Source organism: Pagrus major, chromosome 5, assembly GCF_040436345.1.
Source record: "Pagrus major chromosome 5, Pma_NU_1.0".
NCBI lineage: Eukaryota > Metazoa > Chordata > Actinopteri > Spariformes > Sparidae > Pagrus > Pagrus major.
In genome coordinates this window covers 19091681-19117552 of record NC_133219.1, presented here as the reverse complement: position 1 = coordinate 19117552, position 25872 = coordinate 19091681, and the positions used below count along the sequence as shown (strand labels likewise).

The window sequence follows — 25872 nt, the reverse complement described above, 5'->3', positions numbered from 1 at the left end:
GCTGCAAAGGCAACGTCCTTTTGACTTCTCTGTTGTTGGTTGAACCGCACTCGAGAGCAGTTAGTTTGATTTTCTCATCTGAACTTGGTGGGACGCAACTTGCTATGGAAAAAATAAACCAGAAATTATGTGAAGTGTGCATGAAATGGATGAAAAAGCATGAAAAGTGTGGAATCACATGAAAGGTCTCTGACTGAATTGTTTGAGTAACATGTCTTGGCTGTACCATAACCCATAAAAGTACACAGGAATCCAGAAATGGCCATCATTCTTGAGTTTGTTTCAGGAATTGGACAGATGTTTAAGGAAGATTGCAACTTGTTATTGCGAGGTCCAAAATCTGTAATACCAGGACCGATATTAAAATAATGATTCTGAAGTTGCACTTGTGAAATGTCTAAATTATTTATTATGTAAACTCCACCAGACACGGCAACATTTCAGTACAAAACCCAAATACATTCAGTAACACACTGAATGAAACTGAGAAGCTGGAGCTAATGAATATTTGGCATTTTTGATAGTCGTTCAACTAGTCCAATATAGTATTAACTTTGTTTTTACAGCATGTTAATTGACCTATGTTGTCAGTTGAGAAGGTTAAAAAGTTGCACTTGTCAGCAGAATGCAGTTTCTGTTCTGGTTTTTATCTGCTGTGTCATCTACATATACCATTTCCTTTCGCACATAAACACCCAAGAAGAATCAGATGAACTATTCTGGGGGAGTAGACTGATCTGGTGAATGTGGCCACTGACAAAAGATGGTGTGCAGTGACCTGGGACTTTATTCATCCCCCATGAGCCAAAGACAATTTAATTAACTAGAGAAGCAGAACTGTAATTGTAGTGACCAGGCAGCTCACACAAAAACAAAGATTGTTGGTTTCTTTTCATGTGAAGATGTGGTTGGAAGATGACCCAAATTCTCACTGGGGTTTGAGTTGTTTAGGAATTAAATTTAAAACAAAGAAGGGACCAGATATCTAAGTTAAATCAGCAAAGAACGTTAGTAAGATCTATGAAGACATGTGATGCACATTTAAGCCATTTCTCACTCTCACAGTCGTACTGCTCCATTTCTCTCACTCTCACTTTGTCCCGAGTTTTTGCTCTCCTGAGTGCCAAGCAATTTGGCAGTGATGCAGATCCTGTTTAAACATCAGGTTCATCATCTAATCCATTAAAGCTGTTAGCTGCTGTGATTTCCATTATATTTGAACAGATGAGTTTGACTGTGTTGCTTCTTGTATCAGTATGGAAACACTTAATGAGTCAGAGTCATTCCCTGCAAAGTGAAAAGACAACAAACTAATGGACTGTCTGGCCTCAGACTCTAAGTGCTAATTAAAGGGGGGGTCAATTATATATTTCAGTTTACATAAATAACCTTGCAAACTGTTTCACTTATGCAGCCTAACTTGTTAAAGTTGTAGCACATACTGTATGATGACTATTCATACTGTACTTTCAGATTTGTGTTTCACATTGTTAGGGTTGTGTAAAAACCTTAAAACAACATTTACAGTTTCTGTCCATCACCTAATAAAACAATCTTTTCAAGTAAGCACTAGTGAGGTTGCTAATTTTCATTGGAACACACATATTGATTTGATGAGACTGGCTGTTGGAGTACTGCAAACTTCATGTGAGTGGGCACATTTAAGCACTTCAGCCTGAAATAAGTTGAATAAGCGCAGTGCAGGCAGTTGAAGGAGAGGTTAGTGCTGTATCTCCATGTGTACTCCACTCACCTGGATCTCTAAGCTTTAAAGTAAACTGGGGAGTGATATTATTATATAGGGACAATTTTAACTCCTGCAAGATGTTGTAAAGGGTGGGATCAAATGTAAAATGTGTATCCCACTCACTTAACCAGGGTTTACTTTGTGATATATTGGTCTTTTCGGGACCTACGTGAATCCTGCTGCACTTGACCACTCTTACCCAGACTAACATGGTGATGACTGATCCCATCATCCAATCGCTGGGCTGCATAAAAGCTGCTTTGTCACAAAGCTGACATGGATCAAGACTCGTGCCAGATTACGGCACCTCTCTTTTATCCAACCTGAGATGTAGACCTGTATTTAATGGCATCAAATCCTCTTCAGTACACCATTTCCAGAAAGTGTGTCAGACCATAGAGCAGATTTAAAAGGCAGATGTGAGGCAGCAGTATAGATTAGGTATTTGCTGATATTATCACAGGGATAACCACACTGGGATGCAAAAAATAGCCTTAGGTAGGTAAAGGCAGTTGAGTTGACTCTAATAACGTCATTGTGTTTCATTATTTTGTAAATAGTCTGTCTAATATTGGTGTGAACTTGTTGAGAAACATATCAAATATACAGAATATTGAGTGTTTTGAGGGGTTAACTTTGCACTTGTACCTTTATTCTTGTACTTTGTTATTCTTGTACTCCTTTTAAGAAGGTAAAGCAACTATAATCAATAGTTTTCTGATAATGTTTCAAATGGCAATGCAACCAACAGTGTGACTTGTGAAAGGGGTCACCTGTGTCACCTGAATCTGTAGCTCCCCTCAGCTTTATGGGGAGCTTTATAGTGAGTCTCGGCTTATTGTTTAGCAAGCTCACAACTTTACTGTTTAGGTTCACGCTCACCATTCTCATAGCGTCATTGTCAGCAGCAGCAGGTAGCTGTTGTCAGTGAAAAAGCAATAAAAACCCACTGTACACTACCTGTTCAGTACCAAACAGCAGACAGACACAATCAGAGACTAGCTGATGAACATAGTGTAGCATTTAGCAGCTAAAGAGTGAGATATTTTCCTAAGGAGTTGGTAGAGACCAAAAACGGCATTCGCCAGAAACAAGTTTCCAAATATATGGTAATGTTGCTCTGTCACTTCTGGTTGTGTTATTTTTTATTTTTGCTAACAATTAAAAAAATGATGATACATCAGTGTTGTATTCACAACTTGTTTCTGCTTCTCCCAAATGACATCAGAATAAGTTATTGCAGGTTTAAACAAAGTCATATGAGTTTACAGCCTATGACTTGCAGTTTGTGTTGCTTGTCACTGGGCAGCATAAACCAAAATGAACAAAGTCCCGTAAAAAAAAAAAAATCAGCAAAGCAAGCGTCCTCTGTGGTTCACACCAAAAGAGACCAAACTGTAGGTGAGATCACACTGATTGTGTTCCCACTTGTTTGTCATCCTCCATCAGTCCATGTGCATCAGTATCAGATTTGACAGTGAATCTTTGTGTGTGTGTTGTGTGCCTTCCCGGAGCATTGCTAGCCTGCCTGCTATTGTACTTAACACTTTTCAGCGTTTCAGCACCCTCTCCTATTTCACAGTAGTAGTACACAGAGGCAATCAATAGCTGGCTCACAGTAGTGGAAGGGAGATGATACACAATGTAATACTGGCCTCTATAGCACAAGGGCAGTGCTACTTATCCTTGGAAGCTAATTCAGATATACTGTAGGTACCTTGAAGTGCTGCTAATATTAGGAATTGTCTTGTTTTATGATGTATGGTGTTTGTCCCTATTTTTTTAGATTAGAGAGGCAAAGAAATCTCTGTCATCATAAACCTGATAACTACATCCATCTCGTCAGCTTTGGCCTATATTGTACGTGTTAAAAAGTAGTTATTTAGTAGTTAGTTGGCTGGTAGATTTTGTTGATTGTTCAAGTTAAATGCCAAAGATTTTCTGCTCCCATCTTAAAACATGTGAGACTTTGCTGCTTTTCTCTGTTTGATATAATTGTTGGATTGAAAATCAGTTTGAAGATGTCATGTTTGACTCTAGGATCATGTGATCAGCATTTTTCTCTATTTGTTGTATTGTATAGAATAAATGATGAATTGCTTTCTCAGAAAATAGATTAATTAACAAATTGACAGATGAATCACCACTAAGAATACTTAGTCGCAGCCTCAGCTTGGTTGTGTGTTGCCTGGTAAAACAAAGTAGGTATGCTTCTACAGAATAACAAGGAAAATGGAAAATAAATGGAGTGTGCTTTTTGAAAAATATGATTTTGTTTTAAATGTTTATTTTCTTTAATCTTTTTCCAGCTGCTTTACTCTCCTACCATTATTGTCCAGGCTCATTGTTTGCACAAGCTCTTGGTACCATGAAGTTAAACTGACATCAGTCTCTTGAATTTAAAACCTGATAGTCAAGTAGTTCTGGATCTTATTACCTCTGCCAAGGAGGTTATATTTTTACCTGTGTCTATATCTTTGTTGGGTGGTTGGTTGGTTCGACAGCAAGATTGCAAAAAAGCTAATTCCAACTACAACTTGGTTGGCCCAGAATGGACCCTATCAAGTTTTGATGTGGATCCAGATAAAGGGACTGATCCAGGAATTTTTTCTCACTTTCTTGAACATTGCAAGATAGGCCAAGCTTATGGTTGTTAGGGGGATTAGAAATTTAGAGTCATAAAAGGCTATCGAATTTGATAATAAGATGTTGCTTGATTGAATTAAAGGGGACTGTTGGACCTTGGCGGAGGTATGTGCTCTACTGAGTGCCGTTGTAGTATTTGACAAAGATTTATTAAAGAGGAGTCAGTTGATTTTTATGTGATATAAACAAGATGCAAAATTGGTAATAGCTTTGAAAAATCACCCATGTAATGGTTCTAGCTTGACAGGCACTATAACTGTAGGGGAAAGATAATGCAAGGAAAAAGATGCATGTGTTTTATGTCATTATCTCACAGGAACAGTGTGTATGTACTGTGTTTAATATTGTGCAGTTGATCTATTACAAGCAGGGCTTTTATTTTATCCCTATACAATGTGAGGGATATGTTTTTGGGGTGTGTGGGCGTGGCGTTCTTAAAATGTCATGATATACATTGCATTATACTCCCACGAGTGTAGGCTCTATTTTACAGGCTGTGATGTATCGATGGATTATGGCAGGATTGAGGCTAAAGATTAGAAGGGTGAGTATCGTAGTTTCCTTTTACAGTTAAATCTCCCCAGGAATGACTTGCATATTAGATTATTCTGCAGTAAATGATTTACATTTAATACTCTCCAGACAAGCATAAGAGTGCTCGGTCATGCACCGTCTGGCTGGAAAAAAATGCCTCTATTGGTGAAACACCAGGTTTATTTTGTGCATATTTGTATCCGGTGTGCAGATGCATAAAGATATCAAGCAGATTTCTCCCTGCCTCCGAGATCATAAAGCCAGCTAGAGGGACTTTCGAGGCAGGTAGTGGTGTCTGTGTGTGTGTGTGTGTGTGTGTGTGTGTGTGTGTGTGTGTGTGTGTGTGTGTGTGTGTGTGTGTGTGTGTGTGTGTGTGTGTGTGTGTGTGTGTGTGTGTGTGTGTGTGTGTGTGTGTGTGTTAAAGAGAAAAGTAGCTGTACGTGTGTCATCTTCAGCTGCTATCAGCCCAAGCTGTGCCAGACACCCTGCGATGATGACTTGAGCTTCAGACTGAGCCTGTTATCACCTCATTCTCACTGAGGATATTGCCTTTTCAACACAACCCTGTGTCCACTTCTAAAGCTAAAATAATCATGGGTCACAAATATATAATGATTGATCAAAGTAAATATGTAACATGTGCAAATAATGATAATTCAGAAATTGGTAGTTGTAGATTAAATTTCATCATAGCCCACCAATAAATTTAAGACACAGGTCTACTCCCCATCAAAGACAGCATATGTATAACTGAACTTTTTGCAGTCTCATATATGATTGTGACCAAACAGTGACCTTGCAGCTATAATTAGCTACTTTCTATTCTCTACTTGAGGTGTCATAAATCAGTGTTACTTGGTGGACTCTGTAAATGTTGCCTAGGATACTTAGTGTAAGTGTTAATGGAAATAATAAGCCATTGTAAAAATATTGATTGTCATTGAGTGCTTTATGACTCTGAGGAGAAAGTCTCTCTTGAGCTACAGAAAACAAACCTGAAGCGATGATGTCTTGTTGCTTGTATTGCCTGCATGCTTGACGTTGTGTGCATGAAAAATTCAGAGGATTTTTCTAGTTGTTTGAGTATGTGATTAAGTGTTAAATACGGACAAGTAATTGTTTTTGCATTGAATCTTGGCACAATCTTCTTTGCGCGACTACTTTTTTCTTGTTCATTATAGGAGCACTATGTACTCCTAAAGTTCAAACTCAGATATTAATATTTACAATATTAATGATGTAATAATCCAAGAGAAAAATAAGGTCCCCAAAACACTGTTGGAAGCTACAACACTGACAACAAAGTAAAACCTTATGAAATTGTGTTGTCCTTTAAGGTCAGTTTGCTTACTCAGTTTATTCAGTCATGACAAAGAAAAGTGTTTGTTTATTTAGTTTGTTTAGGCATAAAAACATTCTCCCCTGATTAAAATTTCTTCCCCAAAACTACATAGTGCACCTTTAAGTCACCATCCAGTGCCATCCCTCCAGTTAAAGTTGCCCCGATCTGATCATGTATACAACAGCTAGGCTCTACAGTGCTGTAGTTCCAAAAGCTCCAAATTTCAGGGCTTATTGGACCCATTACATTTTAATTCATATAATATCATTTTAGCCTTTGAATCTACTATTAAAAACTTGAAGATCCAACTTGTAAGAAAGTTAATTGTTGAGTCTCAAATTGGACATTCAATAATCTTGAACCAGGTCCTCCTGTATTTGGATCAAGAAGCTCATGAAAAATAAGGTGAGCCAAGGTGAGGCTGTAGCTGTTATTTCAGTGTGTCAGATACATAATTAATCAACGTTTAAGCATTGGATTGAACTCTGCATTGGCAGCTACCAAATATTAAAGGGCTTGGATCGGGATCTGATCCGAAGAAACTTGATCGAGACATCCCTACCTCCAGGTTATTTTCCTTTTGTCTACCTTGTGATCTTTTATATTGAATAAAAGCTGCTTCTGCCTCTGGGTTTGTCTGTATTTCCCATGGCGGTTCACACAATAAAAATATATAAACATCTGCAGCTGCTTATTCTATCCAGACTGTTTCATGCATTGCACGTTACACACTGACCACACTTTGTGTTGTGTCTTTTTGTGCTGTGTTGTGTTGCCCACTCCTACTTCACTGATTTTTGTTTACAAGGCCATTCTGCTGCTCATTACCACTGAGCATTGTTCTTTCCAGGGCTGCCTCATCTTGACAAGGCCAGACTCCCAGTCAGAGCAGCGACCTCGAACTAACAGCAGCCAGTCACCCAGGCGAGGCTACACTGATTTAACAGCTCACTACTGTCCAGTGCTCAAGCTTCTTACTGAGTGGACACAAGACTCTGTGCTATCACAACTCAAGCTGTCTTATTTGTAGGAAAGTCTACCCTGCAAACACCTTTTTTTTTGTATTGAGTTATCTTTTATTTCTACAACATCAAAGCAAAAATATCTTATTTTGTTTGACCATCAGAGATGATGATCCTGAGACAAAGAAAAGCAGCAAATCCTTGGCATTTTGGCGGTTCTAATCATTTATCAAAATACTTGCCAGTTTTCTGTTGGTTGACTAATTCATTATTTGACTTGTCGTTTTCATCTCTACATTACATTACATAACATTCATTTAGCAGCTGCGTTTATACTCAACATAACAAGTTACTCGATTCACATAGTGTGTTTCCAGCATTAGAGCTGTGTAATCAAGGCCTGTCTTCAGCTGGAGCTTTGAAGCAAGACATCAAATCAAATTTGCCGTGTTTGCTCTGGCTGAACTGATTCTCTTAGCCTGGCTTCTGTGTGGCTCTTTTCTTGTAAATTGACTGAGATCAGGTCTGTTTTAAGAAGCAGAGTCAGTTACTTTGCACTTTGTATATGTAACCGTGCTTACCTGTGTATATTCAACAAGCAGGACTGTGTATAGTAAACCTGAGACATCAGTTGATGAATGCGGAGTACTGAACTGTCTCTGTCATACAGACCTGCTGTATCAAGGGTAAAAAGAAGCGTGCAGTAATACATCTGTTAATGCTTGCAGTATATTTCCACAGATAAACACTCCAGCCAGCAGTGTTGGGTAATGCAAGGCTCTGCAAGGCATTGTCACACATCCAGGCAGCTCTGATAGACACAAACAAACCTCTCCTCGTCTTTCCCAACCAGCTTCTTTCCCCATCTTCCCCTCCCCTCCAGTTGCTTTAGAGAGACAAGTAGGCCAAAAGTGGGAAGCCTTGTCTGTGCTTTAAGCACAACAAAGGGAACCAAGCAATTTGATCCTGCAGACTATCTGAGGTTTTGCACTGCACAGGGTTGAGGAGGAGAGCTGCGCTTGAAAAACAATTTCCTTGCATCTGTTTGTCAGTGATTCCCAGGAAGGGTTTTTCTTCCCTGCCTGCTCATTATTTCTGCCCCATCTTTGTGCTTATTCAGCAGCATTCGTGCAAGTCAGTGCTATCCCTTGACTTCCCTGGAGGATGAGAGGGATTTCCCATCTAGCTTGTACTAGTCTGGGAAGGGTCTATCGTACAGGGGGAATCCACCACATTAACTCCTGTTACCTTAGCTCTTAGCTAGCTTTTCAAGAGCTCAGTCTCAGCTCTCAGAAAGAGAAACTCTACCAGGGAAAGGGTGTTTGATTTTCACAGCAGCATTGGGTTTTGGTTTCCCTCCACTGCCTCACCAAGGGAAGAAAGCTCAGTTGAACCACTGCCATTTTCCCCTTGTTTGTATGTGCAGCTGGTGTTGTTAACAAAGGGTGGGCTCACTTTCCCCTCTCTTTATGAGTGTACAGTGGGAGAGCTATGGAAATAACAGAAGTGTGGAGTTTGCTTCCCACAGGCTACATGCCATCACTGTAAACATGTGGTTATTTTTCTGACACACTTATTAGCTATATTATTGTCACCTGTATTTTGGTTAGAGGGCAAACTGTTTCTTAATGAAAGGGTCAACCAGTATTTATATTCATATTTCTGCTCAACCATCACAAATATGGACTAATGCTGATTCACTACAATGCAGATAGCATTTGCCAGCTAATTAACTGCACTTGTAAATATACCAGTCTGCAGCACTGCACATTTTGATGCATTCTTGTGCTCAGATTTTTGCCATTGCCGTTTTCAAGCTGTGTTTTTTGTAGCACATCATAACTTGATTTGGATTTCCCTAGCCATCTTGCTGTGTAGCAGACAAAAAAGACAAGAAAGTTCATTACAAACAACAGTACATTAGTGTTGTTGAGTGTTGCCAAAACCTCATCACACTTTAATTGTTGTATTATCAGTCACAGCATCAAAAAGTTAACTTCTAACCTTAGAAAACTGACTACTGAATGAAGTAATTATTGTTCAGTTTTACACATGTGCTTCTTAGATACATCCAAGACAATTGTATGTTGATTGTGAACCAAAAAGGAGAGCATGAAATAATTTCTTCACTTTGTTTTGTCATTTTGTCAAAGCCTCATTATTCACCCCGCCCCTGGCGTGTATTACTCTAACCACCCTCTTAAGTAATGGCCTCTTAAGTAAATGGCATTGCTGTGTGTTTCCCAACCTTAGAGATGCAACTCCAGCTCATTTTTCCTTATCATGAAGCAAACCTCCAGAGTCACTGTTATGCTTCGCTGCAGTCTTTGTCAGAGCATGCTCAACCTGACACCTAACAGGTGCTTTAACATAAGAGTCCATGTAACAAAGTCAACTGTCAAAGTGTATTTATCCAACATACATAGCAAAGTTTGTTCATACTATACTGTAACCACAGGAGGAATCCTGTGGTTACAGTATAGTATGAAGTCCTGGGAAATTAAAAGAGATTAATATCCACTAATGTAGGCATTCATGGAGCAAAGGAACAAGCATGACATGACAGTCAACCCAGACGCATCTTGGTATGTGTACGTTTTTATGTCCCTGAATTACTTCAGAGGTTTTCTCTACAGAAGTGAATTAAACCTTTGTAAGGACTCAAGCTTGCTGCACTGATGAGACGAGTAAATGTGAAAAAAGAATAACATTTGGAGTGTCAAATGATGTCTTCAACACTACACAGATGGTGTATAATCAAGAACAGGAAATCAGTTGTGTTTTCCTTCTCATCCTTAACTGTATTTTCACACCAAGTCCCACGGCTTCACACGTTAGACTTTTCCTCTGCATGAACTTTCAGCAGTGGAAAGTTTGACAGCTCAGGAATGGGCTGAAGGATGTCCAGTGAAAGCTGCTTGCTTTTGTTGCAGTTCTGTTTACTGTTGGCATTTCAGTTGATTAATTTGTCTTTCCTACTTTTCTAGTTTCGGTGGTTACGTGTTGAATTCCTAGTTTACTTTCTGTTCACCTGAATGTGTGAAAAAGGGTTACCTAACCTTTGCAAACTACACAACACTTTACCATTTACTTATTACTTGTAGTATTTATTGATAATGTTTATTATAAAGTGTTACCAGTGAATACTCTTTGAGGAACGATGGTATGCCGAGTCTTTTACTGTGGTTTTACCCAGCCAGGCATGTGTGTTACAGATGGCCAGTCATTTGAATACTGATGGTGTGAACATATATAATATTACATGTACAACAACCCCTTCTACTCTCTTTTGTCAATTTCTCTGGAAGAAACGGATCATATCCTGATGTTTCTGTCCCCTCTATCTACACGAAGGAAGCCTGACTGACAGAGGTGGGAACCACTATAGGGTGATGGCAGGCTGAATGGGGGTGGAAGTGTCATTAACATGAGAAAGCCCTCATCCTCAGCTTTCTTTTCCACTTCACATTATCTACATCATGTCTCTGGCTCAGTCACAGGACGAGTCACTTCCTTAAAGACATATCATTCCCCTGAGTTTGTCTGTAGTTTAGTTGTCAGCAAACCATTTTTTAATGTCACTGTAATGTGGTTGGTAATATACATCTTGAGCTTTGTGGCTGACAACTTTTTATGACCTCCAAATCTGCCTATAATTGCTAATTTTGTGTTTCAGTAAAGTGAGTTACACATTACAAGTGTCAGTGAAAGATATTATTATATTATATAAGATATTATGTGACAAAGAAAAACAGCATGTTGTCACATTTTAGCTGTACCTAGAATTTGTGTTTATGTAGTTGTCAATTCATTTTCTTTGCACTGACTGGATTGTGGCAGATTTAACTGAAATAAGCTTCGACTTGCTTAGGGCTTTGTCATATTAGCATTTACAAGGTAAAAATCATTTATTTCAAAGGCACTTGCTACAATTATTGGATTTACTTGTGGACGTGGATAAAATGTGTGTGGTACTCTTGCACAGAGATACACCTTGGCTGACTGTCTTGCAAATTAGCACAATGGACCAATTGTAAACCATCTTGACAGTGCCGACTTTTGCGGAAACAGAACTAGAGAGTCAAAAATAGAGGAAGCTGTGTTGCTGTGCTGTTCAGTTTTACACCATGTAACCCTGTTCTGCTAATCGAGGAGCACCGCCAATAGAACTTCCCTTTAAATGTCCATCATCACCACCACCTGCGTCACCAACCTTCCCAATATCAACTGTTTTACAGGGATGCACAAATGCATTTTGCTATGCCACTTCTAGGGCACTTAGAGTGATTGGAGAAACTCATTGGCCATGTAATCAAAAGGAAAAAAGAAGAGATTCAACCATGTTTAGCTGGTGTAGGGCTGCAAATAACTACTATTTGCATTATCGATTAATGTGCTGATTATTTTCTTGATTATCGTTAGGTCGGTTAAATATCCGAAAATAATATAAAATGCTGATAAAAAAAGTTTTGTCTGACCAACTATCCATTATTATTACAATTTCAAAGATTTTGAGTTCACAAATCCGTAAGCTACAAAAACTCACATTTAAGAAGCTGTAACTGTTAAATGTTAGACATTTTGTCTTAAAAAAAATGGTTAATCAACTTATTGTTGCAGCCCTTCTCTGTGCATCTACCTGAAAGTGTAAGTGTAGATGCAATGGCTTTCAAATCTAAATAGTATCATCAGATTTATCCACATGAACGTGGACATGGCCACAGACATCACTGACGTATTCAAGGGACATACTGCAGCTACAGATCACAACAGGGTGACGTTTTTTGTTACTGATAGTCCCGAAAGAATTCACTTATGCCTTATTTCTTCTTTCCTTTAAAGCTCCTCTGCAGCTGGCAGTATTGTAGTCTTGATTTGCATTTACTCATCAAATACTGGGAGACCCAGTGTAGAGAGAGGATTAGACCGAGAACATATAGCTAAATTACTAAACTGCTTCCTGACAACTGTGCACTCCAGTCTTGGCACTGTCGGAGTCAGATGACAGTGCAGGGCTCTCTCTCTTTTTTTGCCAAGGCAGAGGAAGCTCTTGCCAGATAGCTTCCTCTCTTCTATAAAGCTGGGTGAAAATCTGGACATGGAAATTTAAAAAAATTGAGACAGAATGTGGCACTCTTCCTCTCGTTTTCTCTCACCCCCCACTCTCTTGTTCTCTTCCTCCCTCTGTGGGTGTTTGGTACACTAAGTGCTTCATGATTGCCAGGGCCGTGAGGAGGCACAATCGGCGGAGGCGTCAACAGCCCTTAGCCAAGTGTCCTTGCTTCCCCAAGTAGTTTTTCTGGCAGTGTTTTGGTCAAGTGACAGTAGAGTCAGCGTTATCCAGTCAGATAGCAGTGTTCAATAACAATGCTGCATGGCAACATGGTGAAGGAATTTCCATAACAACTCCTGTGTTGTTCATACATAGAGTAAATTTTCACACCAAAATGTCACGCAGGCTGGCCACATTTGGATTGCCCAGACAGTAGGTGTTTAAGTGCTTATGTGTGCATTTTAGCAATCTGGCTGGACGCACGCAAGATTATGTTTTTTGTTCCACTTAGCTCGGAGCATGTGTACTGCACCCTGTTAACACTGTGAACTATAGGTGGACAAGAGAGCTGACATGTGTGCTCAGGAACTTCTTTAAAAATGGAAAAATGTTTCTCATTTGGATCCAAATCACGGTCAAAACTGCTTCATGTAGAGTCTATGAAAAAAGTTTAAAAAAAATTTCAATCAAGTTACAATCTTAACTAATCTTATCTAGAACCCCCAAAATATTCACTTCATTTTCACAAAAGATGAGAGAATTTTAGTATTTTTAATCTGAAAATAACCCGAAACAATCATCTGAATTGTTGCACTTAAACTGATCTGTAGTAGAATGTCTGGAAAAATGTGAATAATAGATGTGGTCATATGTAGGGGTTGATTGACAAAGAATTTACACACAGTCTCTAAAAGTGTGACCGTTTAGATCCTAGAAATCATACATATTTCACAGAAATACTAAACTTTTTTAATTATATTTGTGGGTAAAGATGCAGATGCAGCTGAAACATCATATAAACACAGCAAATTTAAGCACTCAATCTTCATAATTCAACTTTTTGGTCAATTGAACTGCAGAGGTACAAACTTTTATTTCTGTCTTGTATTTCTGCATACCTTTGAAACAAATTTACTGTTTAGAGTTAGATATTAACTCTAGCTTTAGTTCCCCCTATACAAAATACTAATATTCTGAGAATGACATGTTTTAATAACTCAGTTGTAGTGAATGATGTGTTTTATATGCAGTGAAGGTCTTTGCTTTCTTCTGAAATAAGTCTATAGCGGAGTGTGTGTGGTATAGGATTACTGGTTGGATGTTTGTCAGCTTTGTTGATGTTGTGCTGAGCTGCGATTCTTATCAGTGTGCTGCTGAGGAGTGTCTGAGAGCTGTGCTGCCTGTCTATAATTTACACACTGTTGTCAAACTGATGATGATGAGAGGTTGCTGAGGGTGAAGGCAGGTGTGTTTTTGTACTCTGTTGGGATGCACTGCACATTCAGTTGCATGTTTTCTTCTGTAAGTTAGAGATGGATCTGTGAATCAAAAGAGGAAACAAGAAAAGACGGATGGATTATCATTTTATGTATTTAATGGACGAATTGGGTTTTGATATTGGCGTAAATCTCTGAAACACCTCCAAACGTCTGATCTGATCTGATGTTGGATCCGAATACAAACTGGTGTCTTTATTCAGCATTCATTGCTATTTCTGTATCCAGGCAGCGTTGGCCATGATGCACCAGCCAGTTATTAATTAAAGCTTTTTCCGATCAACAGTTTTAATGCCTTATAATCCCGCCCACCCCTTTTTGGCTCAGATGTCTGTGTTTACCACTTTGAAACTGATACATATACGGCCAAAAGTCTGTTTTTTAATGTATTTGTGAGCGATAGTAAACCCCTTGGGAATTAAACACTTGAGCCTCAGTGTCCTAGCAGCTGATTGATGCGTTATCTATTTCTGTTACACATCTCTGTTGTCTGTTGTTCATTTTGTCAGTTTCTATTGTGTACTCATCACTATTTGTCATCAAATTCTGCTGTCTATATATTGTCTCTTGTTCTTTGGTTGCGATCATTGTGTAGACGAGTGTTAGTCATGGTTTCTTCAGTCTTGTTTATGGTAGAAATTCAATATTAACCTGACAGTGTTTAAGGAGTAGTTTGACATTTTGGGAAATGCACTTATTTGCCTTCTTGCTGGGAGTTGGATGAGAATATTGAGACCAATCTCATCAATCTGTATGGTAATGTGAATCTCTAGCCAGAAACCAGTTAGTTTAGCTCAGCAACTGGAAACAAGGTGGGAAACAGCCGGCTTGCCTCTGTCCAAATGTAACAAAATTTGCCCACCAGCACCTATTGTGTTCTAGATTAAACAAATGAGATGTAACGTGTTAATTAGTGAGCTTTGGAGATGCTCTTTGGTAGATTTTTAATCCAGTTTTACTGTTTCAAGGCTAGATGCACCTTTGACTTCTCTGTTCTTCTTTTCCCCTTGCTAGTGGTCAGTTTGCTGTGGTCAGAAGATGTCGGCACAGGAGTACGGGTGTGGAGTATGCCGCCAAATTCATCAAGAAGCGACGCAGCAAGTCAAGTCGACGAGGGGTGACGAGGGAGGACATCGAGCGCGAGGTGAACATCCTCAAGGAGATCCAGCACCCCAACATCATCACGCTCCATGAGGTCTTTGAAAACAAGGCAGAGGTCATCCTGATCCTGGAGCTGTGAGTTGCTTTGTCATCTTTTATTCTTCCGTGCTCATCGCAAGTGGAAAAGTGGAAACCGAGTATATGTAATGGAGAAAATTCATGATTTGCATAACGGGTATTGGAAAAAAAAGGATAACTCTGCATTTCCTAATTATTATGGCCTTGAAGGTATGCAGCTTAAAAATGATTGTACCCTATAGTCCTTTTTGCTTCTTATAAGAACAGTGACTATCAGGGAATTGTTCTCTTTACAGTTCAGATTTCAAATTAAAAGGGTACTCCAGTCATTTAGTATTTCACTTCAATAAAGTTGGACTCATAAGAGCCAGATGTTTAAAAAAGCATAGTCGAAATGGAAACTGAAGAAGTCGGGATATATTTTAATAACTCAATAATTTTGAAGATCTAGTATGTAGTTCAAAAAAAGCTACACCCTCCTTTTTCCCATGATTCAGATTTTCATCAGACCATCAGATCTTAAGTTTCAGAATCAACAGGGGGAAATGAGAGGACTGTCCCCTATTTATTTATTTTTTTAAACTAAATCAGTCAGATGGTGATCACAAGTCCTCATAGTAGCCAGTTTTCAGGGTAGCTTGTAATAAACCGTGACTGTAACCCATCAGAGGTGTTGTCTAACTCAAGGCCACTTTTTCACTGGCACCGGTTAGACCAGTTTTACCAGGTTACATGGAACTCCGCTGTAAGATCTTTTATGGTGACATTACAAGTATCCAGCTGACAACACGCTTATTCTAAACAAATAAGCACAAAAGCACAATACAGTACACCTCCATTAGTAGGTCACCTTACAGCTAGCAGTAATGAGTGTAATGCTGAGAGCTGCAGTTGCCAGACAACATTCCTGACTGGTGATCACATATGATAGCATTGCAAGGAAGAAATAACAAACGCAGAATCAGTGCGGGCCCACAGTACAACTGTGTGAATACTGTAATAAGTCAATGGCTCATTTCCAGGTCAGTACAGTAAACTTATTGAACAATTTACTGTGGCTGGAAATAACATCTCAATGTTTTTAAGGCTTGATTAAATGCTTTTTAAGAGAATTGTTATTGTCAGAATCACTGTGCAAACTTAAGTGAATACCATTTGCTTTTCACAGAGTAGTCCAAAAATGTGTTTTTTTCTCATTATTAAACCGTTGAAATAGACAACACAGAATTTATATTTACATTCAAACAGGTGCTGGATAGATGGCTGTACAGCACTGCAGCATTGTTTCAAAGCGTGTACCCATTAAAACAAGCTGTCCATAAGCCCATCTATGAACTTGTTTTCTTTCTCTCAAATATATGTAGAAATTGTTCTAATCTTTCCTCATTCCCAAAGCTCAGAACAAGTGCAGTTGTTCCAAGAGTCATCAACAACCCATCAACCCTTCCTGCTTCTCATTAGATACATGCACATTTCTGGGCTGTTAACTTTTTTACTTTTAAACTGTAAAAACATGAAAAACTGCTCCCATTTCCATATAATAAACCCTGCAGTTACCAGTTATTTTAAAGTTTAAAGAGGCGCTCCCAAGATTCGGATAGCTTCTGCAAGGATATAAAAATGGTCCAGTGCGTCAACACCCACATTTACAGAACAGTTCAACCATATAGCGCATTCGATTTGCAATCATGCCCAATGCACCTAAATACGGTCTGATTAGTGACAGTAAGAAAGGAGAATACTGTGTTTTTGTGGTGTGGTATGACAATTAACTGTACATTATCCATGAATTATATGATACATACTGTACATAACAACATATCTTGTATGAATCTCAAAGCTACTGTGACATATGTAAATGAATCCATTTGAACGCAGTTGCTTAAGAGCAGACAGTGTCTGGTAAGTCCTCAACTGAAACTGTATCATTCATCCCATTAGGGAGAATCCATCGATTATCTTTTCCTTTGAGTTGATCTTTGTAGATGTAGAAGTGGACTTGTGAAGGTTGCCAGTTCACAGGTTTGGGAAAATGTGGCTGAGAAAATTCCAATTACCACTGAGGTCCATTTAAAGCAAAGGCATTAAAACCAATAGGTGCTGGAAAGAGCAAGTATGCTGAGTCACTTCTCCCACAATAAAGGTCACCGGGAACAAGAAAGCTTTCACTTCACAGAGCATCGAACACTTTCTATCTATTTCGTAAGTTATTTGATTGTGATTGTGATTTGTGACCTTCTGTTAAAGGTTTTGTGTCAGAATTGTCCTTAAAGCAACATTATGTAGAAATTGGCATTTTATGTGATTTGGCGCCCCCCACAGTTTCTGAGTGCAACACCACTGTTGTATATCCCAGGTCTGTAACAATTTCTCAGAAGTAATATAGCTGCTAAATACAAACAAAGCTCATTAATTCATAACAGTGTTATGTGCACCGATTTTTGGGTCCAGACATCACCGACATATCTGCATGGGTTGCTATGGTAACGACGTACGCGTCAGTAACTCCGTACGCTGGTGATGTGGCTTTCCAGCATGGAAGCATGATCGACCATCTCACTCTTCCAAACAGTCACGCTGTCAAGTTGCGGCGCAGTGTATTTCAGTGTGACTCCACAGACTGTTGTTCTCTGTGTTGTCAGGACCATCCTGCTAGTATCAGCATGGATTCTGCTCAGCTGCTCTGATGCACATTCGTCTTTCTGAATTTGACAGTGTCATTGTGCGTTGTGCTGCGAGTGACACAAAAGACACTTTGAAATCCAATTTGAACCTCCAGGGCAACCAGACGCATCAGTAGAAGTCCAACTTGAATCACATGTTTTGATGATTTGCAAAAAATCGCATTTCACAGGTTTTTTTGCCATCCAGATATCCTAAAATCAATGTGAATACAATCTTGATATGCCAAAAAACAAATTTTGGCTAGAAGTCCAAACATAGCCTAAGATTTCTGGGTGGATTGGCCTCAGTTATTAAGGCTGTATTTTGGTGTTGGGATGGTCAGACTCAAACATCTCACTAGGGTCATCAATGATCTGCATGGACCATAAAGCCTGTATAAGACTGGCCCATTAACTCTCCCTCTTGTCCAGCTGGCATCCATCGTGTATGTTGTTTGGCTTAGTTTGGCTCCATGCAACACCTCCACAGCAGCACATACTGTACCTCACACATTCAAGCTTTGTTCTCACATATCATGCTCACTTCCACACTGCATTATTAAATTGTGTCAAGTTAAATTTAAATAAAGGGTTTTGTGTAATTAACTTATTACAGGACTCCCTTTCTCTTACACTCCCTGAGCTGTTTTGTGACAAGGGAAACTGGGCCTCATATAGTGGTTCATACTCCATTTCCCCACTGCTAATGTTTTGTTTGAAAGAGTAGAGCACAGGTCTGTCTTAAAGCTTTGATGGCTACATGTCCAATGTTAAGGCAAATATCTTTGGGTGAGGGTTTAAATATAGTATTGGCATTTATGGTATCTATAATATAATATCATGGCTTCTGTTCTGGGCTATGGAGACATGACTTTTTATTTTCTTGACCGGTGTGTCATGGTGATTTATTACTTTAATCTTATTATTTATTATTTTAATTATTTATTGCTATTCACTCATGAATTCTCAAACGTATCTGGGTCAAGCACTCCCTGAAATATGCACTCTGAGCCACTGACAACCATTTGATAAGATTTGTATCTAAGGAACTCTTATGACAAGATGTTTGTCATTGTTGTCAGTCACGCTTGTTTGTGTGGGCATGTTGGTAAGGGATACTGATAGAAGATGAAATATGAACCAGGACGTATAGTCTCAAGACACTACTTAGAAGTCCATACTTCCTCAATTGCCTTGTTTGATTGTATAACTTTGTGAAGTTGTCACAACAGCCTTTATTGTCTCTGCTCCCTTGATGCTACAAGGCTCATGCTACAAGTCCTTCAAACTGGTATGGTTGCTTACATATTTGACTGTCCAGTGCAGTCCTGCGTAGAACCAGAACTGACTTTTTGGCTGGACAACCCTGTCTGTAATTGCCTGTACCCCCTACTGTGGCACCCCCCGTGTACTATTAATGGCTTAAAATCATGGTTTATGAATTAAGGAGATCGTGTTTTGTTGATCCTATTTCAGCAAGCAGCTGATGACTCAGTGATGAAGCCAAGCTTATATCACTAATGCTCCGTGTCTTCTGACACACAAAAGAGGACAGTTTTGAGAAATTGATTAACCTGATTTTTCTAGCTTGGGGGTCTTGTAATGGACTTGACTGAGAGTTGTGACAGGGTGTGACACTACAGCTTACAAAGTGCCAATGCTGTGAGAATTCGTATCGAGGAGTTTATTTAAAGCTACTACAAGGAACTTTCATTTCTTTATTGATTCTGAGACACACACACACACGCACACACACACACACAAAGGAACAAAAAGAACATTGTTTTAGTGTCGGACCATACCACTAGACTACAGAGCAGCTGCTTTCCGCAGGCTGTGAGATTCCTCAGTTAATCCTCATCACTCTGCCATAAAAAAATAGTTTTCATTTTGTGAACATGCGTTTCAACATGCGTAAAACAAAATCCAACCCGGTGACAGGCAATAAGAACAGAACAGAAATAGCCAATCTTCTCACTCATGTTCCTGTTTGCATATGTAGGTCACATAGAGGCATCAGTATTATGTTTTTATATTACATTATATTTACTTTTTAATAACCAGTTAAAGGTTACTTGTGGTATTTTTAACAAAGGTAATCTATTGGAGGAGAGGATAAAGGATTGCCTGCTTGAAAAGTGAATCATTTGAATTCATTTGCACAATGATAATACCAGAATAACGTTCCTGGTTCTACGTACATCACAATTAGCATTCAAAGCTGGTAGGATGACAGAATACTGTGTGTTAGTTTTTTTTTCAGCCCAGGGCAGGTAAAACAACAAGTAACATGTGAATGCTAAAAATATTAGGCTTCATGTTGTGCCCCTTTGTCCTCCACATCCTCTCCTCCTCCTGCACTCTGGGTAAATACAACAGTGACCGCGACTCTCCTTTGGCATAACACATTGAACAACCAGTGCTAAAAGAGGCAGAGGTGGCATGTTCGGGGCAGAAACCGTCTTTCCTGTCTGAGAGTGTGCGTTTACACCCTGTTAACCACTGAAGCAGATGAAGTAAACATCAGAGATATACTGTTGAGTGGGTGTTTGGTGGGAGGAGGGGTGGAGTTCCCAGCTGTGCAGCTGGTTTGGCGTTTCCTCCCTGAAGGGTGTGTGTGTGTCGGGGGGGGGGGAAGGGGGGTCGTCTGTGTGTGTGTGTGTGTGTGTGTGTGTGTGTTCTATCCCTGCAGATAGATTAGCAAAAGCATTAATGGATGCAAATTTTTGTACAGCAATGTGAAAACATTTTCTTATCTAAAAAAATTAAGTTACATTTTATATAATACAAATCGTTAAATGTTAGTAATGGTTGAATAAACCTTCACTGAAATATGGAGAATTGGCTGCTAAAATTAAAAAGTAATTTTTAATTTAACTGTGACTAATTCTTCACATACTGTATACTGTAAGACAAACACGTGTTTTGATGTGTGTTTGGCTGAGTGAACACTTGACGACTGGATAAGCATGGCTATAATTACAATTATCTACACGTTTCCTCTTCTTCTGCTCCCTCCCTGCAGGTCTTCACTCACATGAGTGAGTGCTAAATGCTGAATCATGCTCTGGTTTTATTGAAAGATCTTTACTTCTGATCTGAAATTGACACGAACAGACCTTCATAAATTTCGATAGATAAAATGGTGGGTTATGTCTTGGCAGTGATGAGCAAGCACTGATACTGATATTAATGGGCTTAAAAAGTGGATTTTTATGAGAAGCAGTATAATTAAATCCTGATAGGAGAAAATAGCCATGATACCAAGAACTGAATTAACATGAAATAATTTTCAGTATTTTGTTGAGTCTCTTTTGCTCAAAAGATAAAAATTGGCCTGGGTCAGTATCGTTCATTAAACTTCATGGATCAGAGTGATATATAGTTCCAATATTTTGCTATCTGTGTGTCGTTATAAGCTTCATTTAGACAAATACTGTTTGATTTGATAAACAAGTAAATGTTTTTCATGATTCAGTAAACGTTTCCTTTCTTTCTCCTGTTAATGTCATCGTTACCCTGATTATCATCCTTGTGCAGTCTTTTTAATCATTTTAAGACAACATATTAGTGCAGCGACTAAAACAAACTTTAAATGTTCCAATGAAACAATCTTAGCTGAAACTTAGGGGCATATTCATTTTTCCATATCCTCCTTTGTTTTTAATGAAGAGTTTTCATTATTTAAACAGCGCTGGTTAAAATGCGCTCTGGATGTGTAAATTGGTCGCGCTCTAATGCACCGGGATGATTAGATTACATCAGCTCAGCTCTGCTAAGCAGGGATTTGTAGCTGGCTCTGATCTGAGAAATCTCGCATTTTAATTCTCTCCCTCTTTCTCTCTCTCTCTCTCTCTCCTCGTCCAGTGTGGCCGGCGGTGAGCTCTTCGACTTCCTGGCAGAGAAGGAGTCGCTGAGCGAGGAAGAAGCCACTCAGTTCCTCAAGCAGATCCTGGACGGAGTCTTCTACCTGCACTGCAAACAAATTGCTCACTTTGACCTTAAGGTACTGCCGCAACTGAAGATAGAAAAAAGTCATCCTTGTGTTATCCTGTCTGGTCATGTAGTCCAAACAGGAGTTTGTTCAACTTTTTCGACATATTGTCCATTTTGTCAGCTTGTATTGAATACACTGATATCATAGTTTACACCTACACTGTATACCAATTCTATATTATATTAATGCTACAAGGACTTTAAGGATGTAGTACATTGACATAGAAAAATGAGTTTGAAGAGCTTCAGAACTGAAACAAGTATTTGATTATTTGAATTAATCAACTGAGATTTTATTAAGCAAAATCTCCAAACTCTCTCATGTTCCAGTTTCTCAAATGTGAGGATTTGCCACTTTTCCTGCCTTTGAAAGTGTAGATATGATAGTAAAACTGAATACTTTGCTGTTCTGGACTGATGGTGAAACAAGGAATTTAGAGATGCTACCTTGGGTTTAAAAAACACTCAGCAGATTAGTTGATAATGAAAACTGTGTTAGTTGCAGCCCATTGAGTATATGCTTAAAAGACAGTACGTGTGTGAAATCCATTTCATTTTAAGTGTGCTGTTGGAGACCGTATTGTCGGAAAAATACATTTTTGGCCTCTCATAGTAGTGACGTTCTTTTCCAGTTCCCCAGTAAACCATGACAATGCGACAGTGAGTCAGCATGCACGATAGCAGGACCCTGAAACTGAAGCAGCTAACTGGAATTCAGCCATCATTAACCTGTTCCTGCTGTGACCTGTCAAAATGTCGGCTTTGTAATTCCCAATGAAAATGAAAATAACTACTCAGAGCTGTTTAAACATTGAAAGAATTTGCTAATGCAGGAGATCTTAGAAAAGAAAAGTCTTGACTCATTTCACATTCAGTTTCATTGACAGTGGCATCCCATGGTCAAAGCTTGATTGACATCTGTTGCGTCACTGTGTGTTCATGCAAAATAATTAAGCGTTGTACATCGACACAAAAAGTCACGTGTGTCCTTCATAGACCCTCCGCCAGTTCCAACAAATGCAAATGAGACTTTTCAAGTGATGAGTTTCGACGATGTCCTCAAAATGAGAACCAAAACAGAAATTATGAAAAGAAGGGATGCACTCCTGTGATGGTTGTGAGATATCCATGAAAACACTTTGGACACAAAAGATGAAAACAGCACTTTGCTCAAGGTCATGTTAGGTTTAGAAAACACGGCTGGGTATTTTCTTTGAAAAGACTCCTCCTGCATATTTGCCGGACAAAAGCCCCAAATATTTCCCTCTTATCAGAGGTCACAGTAAAGTGTTGCCTGTTGTACAGCCCCAGAGTAGTTCACATTCATTATCCTGAATGCCAGCTCGCTGGAGAACTCGATTTGAAGCATTATATGAATATGTGATTCCTTTTTTTTCCATCGACTCGCCTCTTTTGGACCTCTCCTTTTCTATCAGTTTCTCTCTCTATGTTTTTATATTTGAAGATGATTATCTTGACAAATTTGTTTTGGCTTATTTTTGAATTCTCTACCTTTTAATCATGGCGTGTGCGTGTAGTTTAAAACTCTGGAGGGAGAAATGAGTAAAGGTCATGGTGTACTCACAGCACACCAGCACAGACACTCTATACGTGAGGTTTTTGGACATTCGACTTCCTCTGGTGAATTGTTTTGATAGTTGTTTACTTAAATCTCAATCAATATCATTGATCAGTTGTCCACTTACGGCTGCACACATGGCGTCTTCAGAAGAAACGGTCCAGACTGACTCCGCCACTTACAGAACAATCTTACTGAACAGTCATACATCAGAGCTCAGGACATTAAGTCTCCAGGTTTGCAGAAAATAATAACCTCTGCGCTCAGCCAGCCACTTCTGATCAATGCTGCAGCTTTTACCACACACTGCAGCCTCCGCTTTGGATATTAGCTGCTGTTATTCACTGTCTAGCAGTGACTCAGATTAAGGCTTCATTGGTTTAGTTGAATGAATTTACAGTACCGCAGTATTCAACTCAAAAGGGTAGAGGTTCATTGTCTTCATTTGCTATCTTCGCCCATATTCTTGATGGCGTCTCGTCTTTGTTAACATATTTTTTCTTGTGTTTGGCATCATTTAAAAGACATGTTGTCAAGTTTAGTTCAAGGCTATTTATATAGCTTTTTATGTGGATATTGTGGAGCCATAATAATACAATGACAGCAGGAGTAGATTCAGGGACAGAAATTAAAGCACCCCAGATGTTCTCTCTAACCTCTTTAAACTGCCGTTACACCATTTAGAAAGTAATTGCCTGACTGAACAAGGCAGTTTTCAGCAAATTATTTTCTTTTTAGAGTCAAATCAATTTCGCAGAGACAGTAATATTGCCAATCAATGTGCTTATTATACTCAAGAGCCTAATATGTTGGGCAGGATAGACTAATGATGTCTGACTCATCGCCAGTCATCTTATATGCAATTTGTATCTGAACTGAAGGACCAAAATGATTTTAAAGTCAGCTCTTCTTTAATGGAAAACAGTTAGAAAGACCCAGTTTGTAAATATCGCCCAAACTTCAATCTTCTATTGTGTCATTGTTTATTAATACTGATTTATGCTCTAATCCTTGTGACTTTCATTATGTCGTGGAGAAATCTCTGGGGATACATGTTTCTGCTAATTGCCTGCTGTAAAAGTGGCCATAGTGCTTAAGCAGCGGTGGGAGAAGTATCCAGATCTTTTGATTAAGTAAAAGTACTAATACCATAATGTAAAAATACTCTGTTACAATTAAAAGTCCTGCACTGAGAATTTTACCCAGGAAAATGTGCCCTGTCACTGTAATGCTATTGTGTATTATATTATTAAATCATTACTATTGTAATGTAAAAGCAGAAGTTTACTATTGTAGTTGGTTGAGGTGGAGTGAATTATGAAAAACATCCAAAGAACAGTAAAAAGCATACAATTATTACAAATTATTTAAAATGATTAAAGTGATTAAAAGAAAAGCTGCAAATCTTCATGTTTGTCAAGCTGGAACCATGAAATGTTCTTGCATGAAAAATGACCTCAAAAATTATAAGAACAGTGGCAAATTTGTTTTCTGTTAATTGACAAATTGATTAATCCATTAATCATTCTAGCTGTTCTTGTATATACTGTTGGCTTTTATGATAACACATCATAATTTATAAGCCCTTCATATGTTTTGAAGGTAAAATGTACATCTAAATGTGTAAACTAACTTAAGCTGTCACAGAATTGTAGTGAAATAAAATGCACAATATTTTCCTCTGAAGTGGAGAGTGGAGTAGAAAGTGGCATGTAACAGAAGACTCAAAGTACAAGCAGCTCAAATTTGTACTTTAGTACAGTACCTGAGTTGATGTACCTAGCTACATTTCACCTCTGGGTTTAAGGTTTTTTATTTAGCAGACGGGGAACTCAGACTGTTTGTATCCTACATTTGATGCCATGCTCTTTCATTCCAGTATTAACTTAAGCGTATGAATGTTTACAAAGCAGGCAGCAAAACCACTGAGCTGAGCTGGAGTTTGATGGTATTTTCTCAGCTCCTCATGTTGCTGCCCACAGCCAATCTGCTCCTGTTCCCTCTCAGACTAAATCCTCTAGCTCAAGCCATAGTCAGGCTGAAAGGATGAGGTTTGGAGGGAAGATGGCTTCGTCTAAAAGAGGCATTGTGTCCTTAGGAATGTCCGGCTTCTGTTGTTTGGCTTTGCTTAAAGCGCATCTTCGCCGTCCTTTCCTCTCTCCCACTTCCTCGAGAGGTTTTTACTCATGTTTTGCATGGGATTTCCATGGCTGATGAGCCTCCTTCCTGCCAGCCTGTTCCTGGTTTTGTGTCTGACTATACTGCTCGCTCTGTTGTTGACACTTAGTTTGAGTCATACACAGATAATTTAGGGTACAGTTTTTCAATATTCTTCTATTCATTTCTCTCTGAGCATCTTATACTGTGTGTTTAAATTGCGATGCTGTATAAAAAGGTTGTCACTCGACCTCTCCCTGCCTCTGTCTGTCTTATCTATCTCCTCTTTCCTTCTCCATCTCACTTTTTTAACTGTCTGTCTTTTTATTTTTTCTAGCCGGAGAACATCATGCTGCTGAACCGCTCTGTGCCTCACCCTCGCATCAAGATCATTGACTTTGGCCTGGCCCACAAGATTGATTTTGGCAATGATTTTAAAAACATTTTTGGAACTCCGGAATTTGTTGGTCAGTATCTCTTTGTCTTTGTGTGTTTTTGAAAAAGCACGCTCTTCGTCC

General features: G+C 39.0%; 1 protein-coding gene across 1 annotated transcript in view; it reads left to right on the top strand.

Annotated features, from left to right (window-relative positions):
• The window catches only part of dapk1 (death-associated protein kinase 1), a 75522-nt gene that overhangs the window by 12697 nt on the left and 36953 nt on the right, over positions 1–25872 (top strand). Inside the window, exons 3-5 of the mRNA XM_073466753.1 lie at positions 14795–15016; positions 21490–21628; positions 25692–25821. Of these exons, the coding sequence (XP_073322854.1) occupies positions 14795–15016; positions 21490–21628; positions 25692–25821 (491 nt within the window). The remainder of the gene's footprint in view (positions 1–14794; positions 15017–21489; positions 21629–25691; positions 25822–25872) is intronic.